At 51.4% G+C, this 14,679-nt stretch overlaps 1 protein-coding gene across 1 annotated transcript in view; it reads right to left on the bottom strand.

Moving 5' to 3' along the window:
• The window catches only part of LOC116363052 (zinc finger protein 609-like), a 30,111-nt gene extending 16,218 nt beyond the window's left edge, over window positions 1-13,893 (bottom strand). The window contains 2 exon segments of the mRNA XM_031816962.1: window positions 13,657-13,854; window positions 13,857-13,893. Coding sequence (XP_031672822.1) covers window positions 13,657-13,854; window positions 13,857-13,878 — 220 coding nt within the window. The 5' untranslated portion in view covers window positions 13,879-13,893.
• Window positions 13,894-14,679: the final 786 nt, after the last annotated feature.

Here is a 14,679-nt window from a genome sequence, read left to right as displayed (position 1 = left end):
CAAATTATCGATCACTGCATCATGTCACTGAAATAAGAGAAGGTTGAACACATGTCAATCATTCACCAAACGGTTTTATTTAAAGTTTAGGTTTAGAGAAAAGGTTCTGTAAATTACTTTAATAATCCTGCAAAAAGCACGGAGAAAAAGCTCAATCGTTCATATGCGCCGTACAATCAGCTGAGGTAATTATCACTATGCACACACACAGCGAGCGACTGATGTAAATATGCCTGCTAATAAGGTTTGTAAACCTCTACGTGTCCCTGTGGGGGTTAAAGTACTTTGCTCACACCAGCCATGTTGCCATGACAGCCTGGTTCATCACGTGGAGATAAGAGGGAACTGAGAAAAATGGTGTGGATACACATCGGTTAACTACAGGGGAATGATACAGGCATTGTGCTAATACTGGAGCTGGCATTAATGGTGTGCAACAAAAAGCTAGCTAGAAAGATTCAATTCATGTGTCATTTGAAATGGTGAAATACTTTCAATGTGCGCAAGATGCATAGCGAACGTAGTAGCATTCAAATTAAAATATGAGTCTCAATTTAAAGAACACATCAGTGGCTTTAGTCATTGTGCTGTCAATATCCGAAAGCATACTAGTAACATTGATTTCCCGTCAGCCACCATACATTCAAATCAGAGTGGAAGTTGAAATCCAAGGCTTGTTTCATCATGTATCGTCTCACATTCGGGTGATGAAGGGTTAATAGATACATCCGTTTCTATTGGACGCTGTGTGTGTGTAGCACATCCTCAAACTATGACCTCTGTTCAACATTTGATTAACTTGCCGTAATAACATTTTCACCAGAAAAGCCAAGTCTGAAAAGGTCATATTTTTCCTTGGTTTGGGTGATATCCGGGTTATTTGTATGCATTTCATATGGTTATAATGTTGTTATAGCAGAACAACGTTTTTCTCCTGAAAATGAGCTCCTGTTGGGTGTTATTGTGTGTGCCAGTCACTCTGTATGAATGTGCACTCAACATTGTGAAAGCAACATACAGGAGAGGAGAGGATAAGTTGATAACATTTCTATTGAATGTACATGATAAGTTACTTCTGGAGCGGCACTGAACAAACCAATACTGATGTATTGGTTAAATCTCAACATGTTCCATTTTCCATTTCCATGGTAGTTGTGGTGTGTAACATGGTATCTCTTAATGTGGTCAGGGGCCATCTGGGTCCTCTATTGCTTTTACGTCAAGACTATTGCAGTGAGTTAAGGTTGCGGTCTATTGGAGTGGGTTAAGGTTGCGGTCTATTGGAGTGGGTTAAGGTTGCGGTCCATTGGAGTGGGTTAAGGTTGCGGTCCATTGGAGTGGGTTAAGGTTGCGGTCCATTGGAGTGGGTTAAGGTTGCGGTCTATTGGAATGGGTTAAGGTTGCGGTCTATTGCAGTGGGTTAAGGTTGCGGTCTATTGGAGTGGGTTAAGGTTGCGGTCTATTGCAGTGGGTTAAGGTTGCGGTCTATTGCAGTGGGTTAAGGTTGCGGTCTATTGGAGTGGGTTAAGGTTGCGGTCTATTGGAGTGGGTTAAGGTTGCGTTCTATTGGAGTGGGTTAAGGTTGCGTTCTATTGGAGTGGGTTAAGGTTGCGGTCTATTGGAGTGGGTTAAGGTTGCGGTCTATTGGAGTGGGTTAAGGTTGCGGTCTATTGGAGTGGGTTAAGGTTGCGGTCTATTGGAGTGGGTTAGGTTGCGGTCTATTGGAGTGGGTTATGGTTGCGGTCTATTGGAGTGGGTTATGGTTGCGGTCTATTGGAGTGGGTTAAGGTTGCGGTCTATTGGAGTGGGTTAAGGTTGCGGTCTATTGGAGTGGGTTAAGGTTGCGGTCTATTGGAGTGGGTTAAGGTTGCGGTCTATTGGAGTGGGTTAAGGTTGCGGTCTATTGCAGTGGGTTAAGGTTGCGGTCTATTGCAGTGGGTTAAGGTTGCGGTCTATTGGAGTGGGTTAAGGTTGCGGTCTATTGGAGTGGGTTAGGTTGCGGTCTATTGAGTGGGTTAAGGTTGCGGTCTATTGGAGTGGGTTAAGGTTGCGGTCTATTGGAGTGGGTTAAGGTTGCGGTCTATTGGAGTGGGTTAAGGTTGCGGTCTATTGGAGTGGGTTAAGGTTGCGGTCTATTGGAGTGGGTTAAGGTTGCGGTCTATTGGAGTGGGTTAAGGTTGCGGTCTATTGGAGTGGGTTAAGGTTGCGGTCTATTGGAGTGGGTTAAGGTTGCGGTCTATTGGAGTGGGTTAAGGTTGCGGTCTATTGGAGTGGGTTAAGGTTGCGGTCTATTGGAGTGGGTTAAGGTTGCGGTCTATTGGAGTGGGTTAAGGTTGCGGTCTATTGGAGTGGGTTAAGGTTGCGGTCTATTGGAGTGGGGTTAAGGTTGCGGTCTATTGGAGTGGGTTAAGGTTGCGGTCTATTGGAGTGGGTTAAGGTTGCGGTCTATTGGAGTGGGTTAAGGGTTGCGGTCTATTGGAGTGGGTTAAGGTTGCGGTCTATTGGAGTGGGTTAAGGTTGCGGTCTATTGGAGTGGGTTAAGGTTGCGGTCTATTGGAGTGGGTTAAGGTTGCGGTCTATTGGAGTGGGTTAAGGTTGCGGTCTATTGGAGTGGGTTAAGGTTGCGGTCCATTGGAGTGGGTTAAGGTTGCGGTCCATTGGAGTGGGTTAAGGTTGCGGTCCATTGGAGTGGGTTAAGGTTGCGGTCCATTGGAGTGGGTTAAGGTTGCGGTCCATTGGAGTGGGTTAAGGTTGCGGTCCATTGGAGTGGGTTAAGGTTGCGGTCCATTGGAGTGGGTTAAGGTTGCGGTCCATTGGAGTGGGTTAAGGTTGCGGTCCATTGGAGTGGGTTAAGGTTGCGGTCCATTGGAGTGGGTTAAGGTTGCGGTCCATTGGAGTGGGTTAAGGTTGCGGTCTATTGGAGTGGGTTAAGGTTGCGGTCTATTGGAGTGGGTTAAGGTTGCGGTCTATTGGAGTGGGTTAAGGTTGCGGTCTATTGGAGTGGGTTAAGGTTGCGGTCTATTGGAGTGGGTTAAGGTTGCGGTCTATTGGAGTGGGTTAAGGTTGCGGTCTATTGGAGTGGGTTAAGGTTGCGGTCTATTGCAGTGGGTTAAGGTTGCGGTCTATTGCAGTGGGTTAAGGTTGCGGTCTATTGCAGTGGTTAAGGTTGCGGTCTATTGGAGTGAGTTAAGGTTGCGGTCTATTGGAGTGGGTTAAGGTTGCGGTCCATTGGAGTGGGTTAAGGTTGCGGTCTATTGGAGTGGGTTAAGGTTGCGGTCTATTGGAGTGGGTTAAGGTTGCGGTCTATTGGAGTGGGTTAAGGTTGCGGTCTATTGGAGTGGGTTAAGGTTGCGGTCTATTGGAGTGGGTTAAGGTTGCGGTCTATTGGAGTGGGTTAAGGTTGCGGTCTATTGGAGTGGGTTATGGTTGCGGTCTATTGGAGTGGGTTAAGGTTGCGGTCTATTGGAGTGAGTTAAGGTTGCGGTCTATTGGAGTGAGTTAATGTTGCGGTCTATTGGAGTGGGTTAAGGTTGCGGTCTATTGGAGTGGGTTACGGTTGCGGTCTATTGGAGTGGGTTAAGGTTGCAGTCTATTGGAGTGAGTTAAGGTTACGGTCTATTGGAGTGTATGGAAGAATGCAGTTGTCAGCCAGAAAGAATGGGCCTGCTCTCTGGACAGCAAGGAATTTCAATTCCAAAAGTGTCTTGTGTGGTGAGCTGCAAGCAGCACTCGGGAAATTGGCCACTTTGACAATTGGACAAAGCCCATTGATATGAAGTGAAGACTACAGAAGGGAAGGAGAGAGGGTGGTGAAGGGAAGGAGAGAGAGAGAGGGTGGTGAAGGGAAGGAGAGAGAGAGAGAGGGTGGTGAAGGGAAGGAGAGAGAGAGAGGGTGGTGAAGGGAAGGAGAGAGAGAGAGGGTGGTGAAGGGAAGGAGAGAGAGGGAGGGTGGTGAAGGGAAGGAGAGAGAGGGAGGGTGGTGAAGGGAAGGAGAGAGAGGGAGGGTGGTGAAGGGAAGGAGAGAGAGGGAGGGTGGTGAAGGGAAGGAGAGAGAGGGAGGGTGGTGAAGGGAAGGAGAGAGAGGGAGGGTGGTGAAGGGAAGGAGAGAGAGGGAGGGTGGTGAAGGGAAGGAGAGAGAGGGAGGGTGGTGAAGGGAAGGAGAGAGAGGGAGGGTGGGTGAAGGGAGGAGAGAGAGGGAGGGTGTGAAGGGAGGAGAGAAGGGAGGGTGGTGAAGGGAAGGAGAGAGGGGGAGGGTGGTGAAGGGAAGGAGAGAGGGGGAGGGTGGTGAAGGGAAGGAGAGAGGGGGGAGGGTGGTGAGGGAAGGAGAGAGGGGGAGGGTGGTGAAGGGAAGGAGAGAGGGGGAGGGTGGTGAAGGGAGGAGAGAGGGGGAGGGTGTGAAGGGAAGGAGAGAGGGGGGAGGGTGGTGAAGGGAAGGAGAGAGAGGGGGAGGGTGGTGAAGGGAAGGAGAGAGGGGGAGTGTGGTGAAGGGAAGGAGAGAGGGGAGTGTGGTGAAGGGAAGGGAGAGAGGGAGGTGAAGGGAAGGAGAGAGGGAGTGTGGTGAGGAAGGAGAGAGGAGTGTGGTGAAGGAGATGGAGAAGAGGGAGTGTGGTGAAGGGAAGGAGAGAGAGAGAGAGAAAGTGAAGGGAAGAGAAGAGCAGAGAGAGAAAGTGAAGGGGAGAGAGAGAGAGAGAGAGAAGTGAAGGGGAGAGAGAGAGAGAGAGAGAAAGTTGAAGGGGAGAGAGAGAAGAGAGAGAGAATGATAGGGAGAGAGGAGAGAGAGAGAGAGAGAGAGAGAGATGTAGAGACAGAGAGAGATGTAGAGAGAGAGAGATGAGATGAGAGAGAGAGAGATGTAGAGAGAGAGAGAGATGTAGAGAGAGAGATGAGATGTAGAGAGAGAGAGCAGAGATGTAGAGAGAGAGAGAGAGATGTAGAGAGAGAGAGAGAGATGTAGAGAGAGAGAGAGAGATGTAGAGAGAGAGAGAGGATGTAGAGAGAGGAGAGAAGAAGAATGTAGAGAGAGAGAGAGATGTAGAGAGAGAGAGAGATGTAGAGAGAGAGAGAGATGTAGAGAGAGAGAGATGTAGAGAGAGAGAGATGTAGAGAGAGAGAGGTAGAGAGAGAGGAGAGAGAGAGAGAGAGAGAGAGAGGAGAGAGAGAGAGAGAGAGAGAGAGAGAGAGAGAGAGAGAGAGAGAGAGAGAGAGAGAGAGAGAGAGAGAGAGAGAGAGAGAGAGAGAGAGAGAGCGAGAGAGAGAGAGAGAGAGAGAGAGAGAGAGAGAGAGTGAAGGCTCAATTGAACATCCATTTAATTATTCCGTTCTTCCTGACATGTCCTCCTCTACTGTTAAAACAAGAGTGATTTTTCCCCTCCCTTTCTTCCTCGCTGGCCAGTGTAGACAGCTACGGGCCTCTTGTCAATGTTGGCTCCAGTACATCAAGGGCACAGCACTGAGCAGCTCAACGAGAGCAAGGTGTCGCCCCTTTAGAAAAACACTTCAATGAAGCCTTTGACAGGTGGTGGTGTTGAAAAGAGTAAGACAGCATGGCGGCAGTGAGCTCCAGAACCCAGAGGACCTTTCATACAACATGCTTCCTCCAAACACTGACAAGAGTCAGAGCTGCTTCAGACTTCTCCAAATGTTTATACGATAATATCAGTTTTGTAGCGACCTCTTTCTGCTCCGACGCCAAATAACTACGGCGGCTAAAGCTAACAGTCTTAATCCTCCAATGATGTAAATGTATAAATAATCCAGGAAACTTTTTTCCCAATCAGCTTGTATTATTGTTCTATTAAGGCAAGGTGCCTGTGTGACCGCTAGGGGAATAGCCTGCTGTGTGTGGAGAGAGAAAGAGGTTGACAGGGGTAACATAGCTTTGGCGTGGGCTGCAGCGCTGGCTGGGAATCAGCGGTGTTCCCTGGCCTCTCGGAGTGAGAGGCTTTCTGGGCCGTGCTTCAAGAGCAATAAACTTTCCTACGATTTTCATAGCTGACATTTTGGAAGTATCAGCGGCGTGCGAGGCCTGGGAGGGTTGGTCCAGAGGAGACCCTAGCCTGTCACCATATCCACGCTGAGGGATGTGTGTCAGAGGGTTGGTCCAGAGGAGACCCTAGCCTGTCACCATATCCACGCTGAGGGATGTGTGTCAGAGGGTTGGTCCAGAGGAGACCCTAGCCTGTCACCATATCCACGCTGAGGGATGTGTGTCAGAGGGTTGGTCCAGCGGAGACCCTAGCCTGTCACCATATCCACGCTGAGGGATGTGTGTCAGAGGGTTGGTCCAGAGGAGACCCTAGCCTGTCACCATATCCACGCTGAGGGATGTGTGTCAGAGGGTTGGTCCAGAGGAGACCCTAGCCTGTCACCATATCCACGCTGAGGGATGTGTGTCAGAGGGTTGGTCCAGAGGAGACCCTAGCCTGTCACCATATCCACGCTGAGGGATGTGTGTCAGAGGGTTGGTCCAGAGGAGACCCTAGCCTGTCACCATATCCACGCTGAGGGATGTGTCAGAGGGTTGGTCCAGAGGAGACCCTAGCCTGTCACCATATCCACGCTGAGGGATGTGTGTCAGAGGGTTGGTCCAGAGGAGACCCTAGCCGGTCACCATATCCACGCTGAGGGATGTGTGTCAGAGGGTTGGTCCAGAGGAGACCCTAGCCTGTCACCATATCCACGCTGAGGGATGTGTGTCAGAGGGTTGGTCCAGAGGAGACCCTAGCCTGTCACCATATCCACGCTGAGGGATGTGTGTCGGAGGGTTGGTCCAGAGGAGACCCTAGCCTGTCACCATATCCACGCTGAGGGATGTGTGTCAGAGGGTTGGTCCAGAGGAGACCCTAGCCTGTCACCATATCCACGCTGGGGGATGTGTGTCAGAGGGTTGGTCCAGCGGAGACCCTAGCCTGTCACCATATCCACGCTGAGGGATGTGTGTCAGAGGGTTGGTCCAGAGGAGACCCTAGCCTGTCACCATATCCACGCTGAGGGATGTGTGTCAGAGGGTTGGCCCAGAGGAGACCCTAGCCTGTCACCATATCCACGCTGAGGGATGTGTGTCAGAGGGTTGGCCCAGCGGAGACCCTAGCCTGTCACCATATCCACGCTGAGGGATGTGTGTCAGAGGGTTGGCCCAGCGGAGACCCTAGCCTGTCACCATATCCACGCTGAGGGATGTGTGTCAGAGGGTTGGTCCAGAGGAGACCCTAGCCTGTCACCATATCCACGCTGAGGGATGTGTGTCAGAGGGTTGGTCCAGAGGAGACCCTAGCCTGTCACCATATCCACGCTGAGGGATGTGTGTCAGAGGGTTGGCCCAGAGGAGACCCTAGCCTGTCACCATATCCACGCTGAGGGATGTGTGTCAGAGGGTTGGTCCAGAGGAGACCCTAGCCTGTCACCATATCCACGCTGAGGGATGTGTGTCAGAGGGTTGGTCCAGAGGAGACCCTAGCCTGTCACCATATCCACGCTGAGGGATGTGTCAGAGGGTTGGCCCAGCGGAGACCCTAGCCTGTCACCATATCCACGCTGAGGGATGTGTGTCAGAGGGTTGGTCCAGAGGAGACCCTAGCCTGTCACCATATCCACGCTGAGGGATGTGTCAGAGGGTTGGCCCAGCGGAGACCCTAGCCTGTCACCATATCCACGCTGAGGGATGCGTGTCAGAGGGTTGGTCCAGAGGAGACCCTAGCCTGTCACCATATCCACGCTGAGGGATGTGTGTCAGAGGGTTGGCCCAGAGGAGACCCTAGCCTGTCACCATATCCACGCTGAGGGATGTGTGTCAGAGGGTTGGTCCAGAGGAGACCCTAGCCTGTCACCATATCCACGCTGAGGGATGTGTGTCAGAGGGTTGGCCCAGCGGAGACCCTAGCCTGTCACCATATCCACGCTGAGGGATGTGTGTCAGAGGGTTGGCCCAGCGGAGACCCTAGCCTGTCACCATATCCACGCTGAGGGATGTGTGTCAGAGGGTTGGCCCAGGGCACTGCAGAGGAGACCCTAGCCGGTCACCATATCCACGCTGAGGGATGTGTCAGAGGGTTGGCCCAGGGCACTGCAGAGGAGACCCTAGCCTGTCACCATATCCACGCTGAGGGATGCGTGTCGGATGGGTGGCCCAGGGCACTGCAGAGGAGACCCTAGCCTGTCACCATATCCACGCTGAGGGATGTGTGTCAGAGGGTTGGCCCAGCGGAGACCCTAGCCTGTCACCATATCCACGCTGAGGGATGTGTGTCAGAGGGTTGGCCCAGGGCACTGCAGAGGAGACCCTAGCCGGTCACCATATCCACGCTGAGGGATGTGTCAGAGGGTTGGCCCAGGGCACTGCAGAGGAGACCCTAGCCTGTCACCATATCCACGCTGAGGGATGCGTGTCGGATGGGTGGCCCAGGGCACTGCAGAGGAGACCCTAGCCTGTCACCATATCCACGCTGAGGGATGTGTGTCAGAGGGTTGGCCCAGCGGAGACCCTAGCCTGTCACCATATCCACGCTGAGGGATGTGTGTCGGAGGGTTGGCCCAGGGCACTGCAGAGGAGACCCTAGCCGGTCACCATATCCACGCTGAGGGATGTGTGTCAGAGGGTTGGCCCAGCGGAGACCCTAGCCTGTCACCATATCCACGCTGAGGGATGTGTGTCGGAGGGTTGGCCCAGGGCACTGCAGAGGAGACCCTAGCCTGTCACCATATCCACGCTGAGGGATGTGTGTCAGAGGGTTGGCCCAGCGGAGACCCTAGCCTGTCACCATATCCACGCTGAGGGATGTGTGTCAGAGCTCAGCCTTAAAATACCATTCCTGCTCCTCCCTTGGTCTTCATTTCCTGCACTGCAAGCCATCCGACTCAAACACCTCCATGCCAGACTCTCCTTCTCTCTTTTCGCCTCTCTCATGTTCAGGGTTGAATGTGTCAGAGAGAGTGGAGACTGCACCAGCTCCTTGACATGGGTGAAAAGCTCATTGATTCACATACGGATGCATAACTTACCTTTAAAAGGTGGCCATTTGGAGGTCAAATCTATCTAGGTTGTTACCTTTAAGCGCAAATTATGTAGGATAAATCATTCATGCTGAGACTAGACATAATATCAGAAGCCTGGGGGAAAGGTGAATCCAGCAGGGCATGTTTTTTGGGGACTTTTAGATTCTTATTTTTCCCTTCCCCCACCTCAACCACCATTCCTTCCTCTGGCGCTCTTCATTCCGGCGAGGTGCAGACGTTTAACTGGTGTATGTTGTTCATTGACTCCCACAAGGGCAAAAGGCAGAGGTGAAAATGCAGCTGTTGTGCGGCATGCTAAACAAGCTACATGCTCGCCACACTGCATGCCTGAGCAGCTCCATGTGAGAGTTGCCATGCAGGAGGCAGAACTGCTTAACATCACGGCTAATCACACTGTTCTCTGATTGGCTCTGGGGCTCTGCATAGCGTTGCTCTGCTCATGCCTTGGTTTACTCATTTGGTTCCCATGTGTTAAGTTGTCTGTTTTAAAGTCTCTCTCGGGGGAGAAGGGGAACATAGAGCCTTGAAAAGGAACTGAGTTACTTGGGCTCCGATTAAACCCTAGCCAGTAGGTTGTTGTTCAACTGTGGATAAAACTAGCATAGGATAATCTATGCCATTATAAAATAACATTTGTTCTTACCTGTCTTACCTGACTAAATAAAAAGGCAAAAAATAAATAAGAAACACAAAAAAAATGTAGAGATGTGTTACAATGCTATGGGGAGGTGTTTTAAAGTGCTTTTCCCCATGTGACCTCTACCAGAGGACTTGTTTGTTCCACTGTCCACCCACACAGGGTGTCACTGAGATATAGATCTGTCCACTTCAGAGAGACAAAACACTGGCTTCAAAGCGAGGGGATATGCACTCTGGCAACCCCAAATGTTTCTCCAGCACCGGGGACCATAACAGTCTCCACCTGCAGAACAGAGTGCTTCTCCCAATCCCCCTGCTCTGAAACCACTGACCCCCTCCCTGCTTTGAAACCACTGACCACCTCCCACCTCCTCCCTGCTCTGAAACCACCTCCCACCTCTGAAACCACTGACCCCCTCCCACCTCTGAAACCACTGACCCCCTCCCACCTCCTCCCTGCTCTGAAACAACTGACCCCCTCCCACCTCCTCCCTGCTCCGAAACCACTGACCCCCTTCCACCTCCTCCCTGCTCCGAACCACTGACCCCATCCCACATCCTCCCTGCTCTGAAACCTCTGACCTCTTCCCACCTCCCTGCTCTGAAACCACTGACCCCTTCCCACCTGCTCTGAAACCACTGACCCCCTGCAACCTCCTCCCTGAGCCCAGCAGAGTGGAATCCCATTAACACACTGGGTTCTATCAACCACTACCAAACAGCACCCAGGGAGTGGGAACCAAACAGCACCCAGGGAGAGGGAACCAAACAGCACCCAGGGAGAGGGAACCAAACAGCACCCAGGGAGAGGGAACCAAACAGCACCCAGGGAGAGGGAACCAAACAGCACCCAGGGAGAGGGAACCAAACAGCACCCAGGGAGAGGGAACCAAACAGCACCCAGGGAGACCGAGAAAGCTAAGGTAACTGAGCTAAACGACTACAGCCCCGTAGCACTCACATCCGTCATCATGAAGTGCTTTCAAAGACTAGTCAAGGACCATATCACCTCCACCCTATCCGACACCTTAGACCCACTCCAATTTGCTTACCGCCCAAATAGGTCCACAGACGACGCAATCTCAACCACACTGCCCTAACCCATCTGGACAAGAGGAATACCTATGTGAGAATGCTGTTCATCGACTACAGCTCAGCATTTAACACTATAGTACCCTCGACCCCGGGTCTCGACCCCGCCCTGTGCAATTGGGTACTGGACTTCCTGACGGGCCGCCTCCAGGTGGTGAGGGTAGGTAACAACATCTCCACCCCACTGATCCTCAACACTGGGGCCCCACAAGGGTGCGTTCTGAGCCCTCTCCTGTACTCCCTGTTCACCCACGACTGCGTGGCCACGCACGCCTCCAACTCAATCATCAGGTTTGTGGACGACACTACAGTGGTAGGCTTGATTACCAACAACGACGAGACGGCCTACAGGGAGGTGAGGCCCCTCGGAGTGTGGTGTCAGGAAAATAACCTCACACTCAACATCAACAAAACAAAGGAGATGATTGTGGACTTCAGGAAACAGCAGAGGGAGCACCTCCCTATCCACATCGACGGGACAGTAGTGGAGAGGGTAGCCAGTTTTAAGTTCCTCGGCGTACACATCACGGACAAACTGAATTGGTCCACCCACACAGACAGCGTTGTGAAGAAGGCGCAGCAGCGCCTCTTCAACATCAGGAGGCTGAAGAAGTTTGGGTTGTCACCAAAAGCACTCACAAACTTCTACAGATGCACAATCGAGAGCATCCTGTCGGGCTGTATCACCGCCTGGTACGGCAACTGCTCCGCCCACAACCGTAAGTCTCTCCAGAGGGTAGTGAGGTCTGCACAACGCATCCCCGGGGGCAAACTACCTGCCCTCCAGGACACCTACACCACCCGATGTCACAGGAAGGCCATAAAGAAAATCAAGGACAACAATCACCCGAGCCACCGCCTGTTCACCCAGCTACCATCCACAAGGCGAGGTCAGTACAGGTGCATCAAAGCAGGGACCGAGAGACTGAAAAACAGCTTCTATCTCAAGGCCATCAGACTGTTAAACAGCCACCACTAACATTGAGTGGCTGCTGCCAACACACTGACTCAACTCCAGCCACTTTAATAATGGGAATTGATGGAAATTATATCACTAGCCACTTTAAACAATGCTACTTAATATAATGTTTACATACCCTACATTACTCATCTCATATGTATATACTGTACTCTATATCATCTACTGCATATTTATGTAATACATATATCACTAGCCACTTTAAACTATGCCACTTTTTTTTTTACATACCCTACATTACTCATCTCATATGTATATACTGTACTCGATACCATCTACTGCATCTTGCCTATGCCGTTCTGTACCATTACTCATTCATATATCTTTATGTACATATTCTTTATCCCTTTACACTTGTGTGTGTATAAGGTAGTAGTTTTGGAATTGTTAGGTTAGATTACTTGTTGGTTATTACTGCATTGTCAGAACTAGAAGCACAAGCATTTCGCTACACTCGCATTAACATCTTATAACCATGTGTATGTGACAAATACATTTGATTTGAAACAGCACCCAGGGAGAGTGAACTAAACAGCACTCATAGTAGGTGCTGGCTTGCAGCTACAGACATGTCACTAACAGATGTTGTAGCCTTGTCTGGAGCTTCCTCCTCATCTTCCCAACAACCTCCCTGACCCGGCAGTCGCTTTCTCTTCCCTTGCTGGGAGACCGAGTCAGGGGGCAGCTGGCTGTGTGCTCTCCCTGAGGCTGGAGCCGCCATGGAGGACTGGGATGAATAAGACCCAGTGCCCACGTCTGGAGCAGTCATGGAGGACTGGGATGAATAAGACCCAGTGCCCACGGCTGGAGCCGCCATGGAGGACTGGGATCAATAAGACCCAGTGCCCACGGCTGGAGCCGCCATGGAGGGCTGGGATGAATAAGACCCAGTGCCCACGGCTGGAGCAGTCATGGAGGACTGGGATGAATAAGACCCAGTGCCCACGGCTGGAGCCGCCATGGAGGACTGGGATGAATAAGACCCAGTGCCCACGGCTGGAGCCGCCATGGAGGACTGGGAATGTTGATGAGGCTGCGGCCTTTATATTCAGTGGCTCAGAACAAGCGCATCGAAGGGCGCACTGACTGTGGCTGTGTGGGCGATTTGTACCCTGCATGCCTACCGAGCGATTGAACATGCACCGCTTTGAAGATTAGGTGTTTGCATTATTTTGCATGTGTGACAGAAGATTAGGGGAAGTTATTCAGGCCCTGTAAACTGGGTCTGCTGGTGATACACATTTCAAATTAAATGAATGTATTGCATGTGTGTGATCAAAGAAGTAGCATTTCACTCAGACCGACGTTGTGGGAGAGTTGCCAATGGCCTACTACCCATCAGGCAGAGTTGAAAAGAAGTCTGGCTTTATGTAGCCAGGGGTTCTGTTGAGTATGGATATTAATAAATCATTAAGGCCATCCAGGAACTGCCCACCTTTCTATCCAGGAAGATCCCATCTACCTGCCAAGTGCCAACTACTGCTAAAATTGGCCGAATTGTGTAACATGGAATGTAAAAGAGGCCAAACCCGCCCACAGTCAGGCCAAACCCGCCCACAGTCAGGCCAAACCCGCCCACAGTTGTGTGATTTCATTGACTGAAAGCAGCTTCACCAGTCATGGTTTGAGTCAGGAGACCTTCAATAGGTCAGTCTTTGCAGCATAACATGAACCTTTAGGCAAATTTCTGAGAAAGCTAGTGGGACTATAATAACAACAGACCTTGAACTTTGACCTCAGTGGAAGGCTTGAATGAGCCAATGTTAGCGGTGATGCACTTGTTTTACTCTGCCCACGGCTAAAGACGCACAAGTGCTTTCTGTTATCTTCAAGGCCCAGACTGAACAAAACATGTTGAGGCCCAATACAACACAGCTGTTCTGTCTGTTCAAAAGGAACACCAGCTATGCAGTGGCTAATGTCAGCCTACTCACCGTCTTCGGTCTCTTGCCACACAATGCCCTCCAGGTTGACGCTAGTCCCGGGCTCGCAGGGACCAAGGCAATCGGGCTCCGTGGCCAGGGACGCGTCTGATGTGTTGGACGCCACCGTGCGCGTGCGCACCATTATCTGCTCGCACGGGGACGCGATGTTGTCGCCCACGGCGGCCAGGAGGTGGAGGGCGGGAGGGGCGGTGTGGAGACAGGAGATTCCATCTGCAAGAGAGAAGGGGGAAGGACACACGAGACATCACTTAAAAAGCTCTGTATACAGCAGCAGATACTGTGTGGGAGGGGATGCCACAGAGAGGAAGTGCGTCTCAACGCATGGGAGCCATCCAGGAATGCCAGTAAGGCCTTGATGTAAACTGATGCCTTGATTAGTCAAAGGGTGGTTGTGTGGACTTGGCCCCTCTCTCTCCTTCCTCTCTCTGCTCCACCACCATGATTAGCAGACAGGAAGGCATTGAACTGCTTCAATCCCAACCACTGGCGGTCAGAGAAGGAGCGAGAGACTGGTGTTAAGCACTCTCCCTTCTCTGGTCTCCCTTCTCTGGTCTCCCGCTCTTCTCTTGCCACACAGATCTGACACCACATCATATCATGGACTGATCATCACTCATTCAGCCAGATCTGACACCGCATCATCGCATGGACTGATCATCACTCATTCAGCCAGATCTGACACCACATCATCTCATGGACTGATCGTCAATTCCCTCAATTAAAGACTTGGTTGTGGTGAAGGAACAGGCGGCGAGGGACAGTAATTGATTCCGAGGCACTATGACGGTACAGGGAAAAGAGAGACGGTGTGTGTGCGCTCAATGCATCAGAGAGAGAGATACCGCGCGAGAGCGATACTGGCTGATTTAAGCTCCATGGTGACACTGAGCTCAGTGCTCATTAATTCAAGGCAGTCAACATTAGAGTGCTTCAAAATGATTAGCTCTGATCTGCGTGAGGAACAGGGCACAGCCAAACACTGTGCATTAATTCGGCATAAACCACTCCCTG

The sequence above is a fragment of the Oncorhynchus kisutch genome, unplaced genomic scaffold (assembly GCF_002021735.2).
Source record: "Oncorhynchus kisutch isolate 150728-3 unplaced genomic scaffold, Okis_V2 scaffold906, whole genome shotgun sequence".
Classification (NCBI taxonomy): domain Eukaryota; kingdom Metazoa; phylum Chordata; class Actinopteri; order Salmoniformes; family Salmonidae; genus Oncorhynchus; species Oncorhynchus kisutch.
This window is presented reverse-complemented; position numbering and strand designations above follow the sequence as displayed.